At 24.2% G+C, this 3188-nt stretch overlaps 1 protein-coding gene across 1 annotated transcript in view; it reads right to left on the bottom strand.

Annotated features, from left to right (window-relative positions):
• LOAG_12300 (hypothetical protein) overlaps positions 1-555 on the bottom strand; it is a gene marked incomplete at both ends in the record, with an annotated part of 8255 nt that extends 7700 nt beyond the window's left edge. The window contains one exon of the mRNA XM_020448517.1: positions 488-555. Within this exon, the coding sequence (XP_020301346.1) occupies positions 488-555 (68 nt within the window). The remainder of the gene's footprint in view (positions 1-487) is intronic.
• Positions 556-3188: the final 2633 nt, after the last annotated feature.

Below are 3188 nucleotides of genomic sequence, written 5' to 3'. Positions count from 1 at the left end.
AATAATAATAATGATAATAATAATAATAATAATAGTAATAATAATAATAAATAATAATAATAATAATAGTAATAATAATAATAATAGTAATAATAATGATGATAAACATGATAAACATTGGTGGTAATCATTTTATTTTACTTTTTCAATGTTGTCACCTTCATCTAATATTACTTTTTTCACTGTGAATGCAATGAAAGTTTCGGATGTTTTGGCGACATAAAGAAGTTTACTCTGAACATTATTAGAATTTAAAAATAAAACTTTACATAAATTTCATTACTTGTTGCCAAATATAAACGCTTTAAAACATGTTTGCATTATAAATATAATTTTATAATTTCTACTTTTTTCTTTTTTCTTTCTCTAAGAAAAGAAATGGGAAATTAGGGAAAATTATGTTTTTTTTAATTTTTTTTCTGAAAAAAAAGCAAATGAATTTAAAGAAATTAATTATTGTTATAAAAATGATGAAGAAAATACACACCTGAAAATTAATTTGCCAAAAGTGGTAAATCGAACAGTACTAACATCAGCTGAATATGTTACAGTCATAATTAGATGCGTTCGTATCTGGAACCAGAATACCGGAAGCTATTGCAGATGATTCATGGATTGATATCTTTCCCGAATGTTTATCTTTGGTTTTTAATAAATTGTTACTCTCAAAATATACAATAATTTTTACTCAATACTAATTGCTAGGACAGTCCGATCATTTAATGCAATTCATTTTCCTGTACCGATACTATAATTTTAACACAACCATATTTTGGTTTTCAAAATGAAATTTTCGAAACTCATCATCATTCATCTTTCTGGTTTAAGATAATTAATGACTAGATATCATTAATCAGGAAATTCGACAACCTAACCTGAAATAAACAATAACATAATTTAAATTTTTGACTTACTCAATGTTCCTAATATCTATCTCTTCGTATTTTACTTCATTTAAGCAAATACTTTTCGCGTTTATCCAGAACTTATTTAAAAGATCGTGTTTTGATATGAAAATTTAAAATTTATTTTAAGCAAAACATCTCAGCAAATGGAATAATCGATAAAATATGACACAAAAAAAAAGTGAAAATTATTTTTAATTAATTAGCACAAACATAAGATATAAATAAAAGTTATTTTAGCTGTATAATTGTAATATTGTCAAGAAAAAAAAACACATTTAATTAAGCATTTGCATCATTAAGATTGTTGATATAAATCCATTGAGGAAGGATATGCGATTTCACTAACTTTATTCTAACCAATTCTTAGTTAAATCAATTTGTAATCTCATTTATCTTTTCCAATATCATTTTTAAAGCTGAATCAAACGTGCTTAGGACAAAGAACATTAATTGATTAATTAATTAATCAATTAATTAATTAAAGCACCACGTCACAATATTACTTAATCACTTAATTAACAGAAGATTAGTTATCTTTTAATACAGTAAAATTGTTAATCGATTCCTAACATTTTAAATTTGCAACATTTGAAGTTGTAAATAACTGTTTACCTTAAATAAAAAAAAAGAAACTACAGTCAGAAAATAGAAAAGATATTGGAGTAACATTATGATACGATACTTACTGTATTCGATATGTAATATTTTGTATACAATATATTCTAATGTTTACCTTATTATCATCATTAATACTATTGTAACAGTTATTAAAGAAACAATTTTCTCTACAATAAACAATTTATTAATTTGTCGAACTTTCTTTAGGCTTAATATAATACGGTGGTAATGCTTACTATTTAAGCTTACTGTAATACAGTAGTATGGAGTGTAAGTTTACAAAATTTGGATACGATAAAAATCAAACCTTTTACTTTTGGGTTATATTAATATAAGTTGAAAATTACATTTGTAAATTGGGCCATCATTTCACATCTTCGTTAATTCTGTTAAAAAAAAAAAGAGGAAATATTTTTATAGCATAGAAATATATTGACATAAATAAAATATTCGTATATTATTAAAATATTTCAGAATAATCGAATTAAATCCATAAAAGATAAATTCATAATTTATAAAAGTTGTTTAAAGTTAAATATTTGTTAAATAAATGATTCATTAAACATAAAAAAGGAAGTATAATAATATAAATAATAATATATCAATGTCTTAAATAATGAATCATTTATTCAATTTCTTATTTTACTGTTTTAAAGAATATCCGATCTGATCTAATCACTAAGCTCATCCATAATTATCAATGTGATAAAAAAAAAAAAAAAACCAACTGATCTATTGTATGTATTGTAAATAACCACTGGTCTAATCGTATGTGTGAAAGAATGTTGAATTATTGTCAACAAACCCCCACTGATATCAATGATTTTCAATCGGTGGTCCATGAAGACATTGGTGCGGTGACTAGAGAACAAGCAAAAGTTCTTCTTATCAATTTTTTTATCAAGTTTATCAAAAGTATTACATTTATAAGTTTTGATTAAAGTTTATTTTCAAATCAACAGAATTTATTATTTTTAAACTTTGTTATTCATGCTACAAATAAAAAATGAAATGAGTCATTGGTCAAGAAAATATTAGGAATTACTCTAGACTATATAAATGGTGAAATTTATCATCATTCACAATTCCTCCTTTTCTTCATTTGAGTAATAGTATCTATTTTTTATTGATATCAATTCAACAATCTAATGATTAACTTTCTATTTGATATGATAACTATGATAAATGCCCTCTAACGTATACTGGGATTATATTCCTGCTTTATCAACCAAACCTTTATTTATTCGATTATACCAAAAGTTTCACAACAAATTCTGTTAACTTACAAATCGACAAAAAAAAAAAGTTGACAAACGTATAAACCTGTAATAATAAGTTATTCATTTCGAATGAGAAAGGCAAAACAAGAGGGAAAAGAAATTAAAAATAATGTAGATATAATAGAATGAATTGATTGTAAATATTAAATGATCGAAATTCTCCATTGGACATGAGAAATAACGGGAGGTAAAACGCATTCGATTGATGTGAATCGAGAATCGATTGACATGATGATGCATTTGCATATTAATTAATTCATTGTATCATATTGTTTTCATCGCTATTTCATATGAACAGTTGTTGTTGTCTGTTGTTGTTGTTGTTGTTGTTGTTGTTGTTGTTGTTGTTGTTGTTGTTGTTGTTGTTGTTGTTGTTGTTGTT

The sequence above is a fragment of the Loa loa genome, assembly GCF_000183805.2.
Source record: "Loa loa unplaced genomic scaffold supercont3.146, whole genome shotgun sequence".
NCBI lineage: Eukaryota > Metazoa > Nematoda > Chromadorea > Rhabditida > Onchocercidae > Loa > Loa loa.
This window is presented reverse-complemented; position numbering and strand designations above follow the sequence as displayed.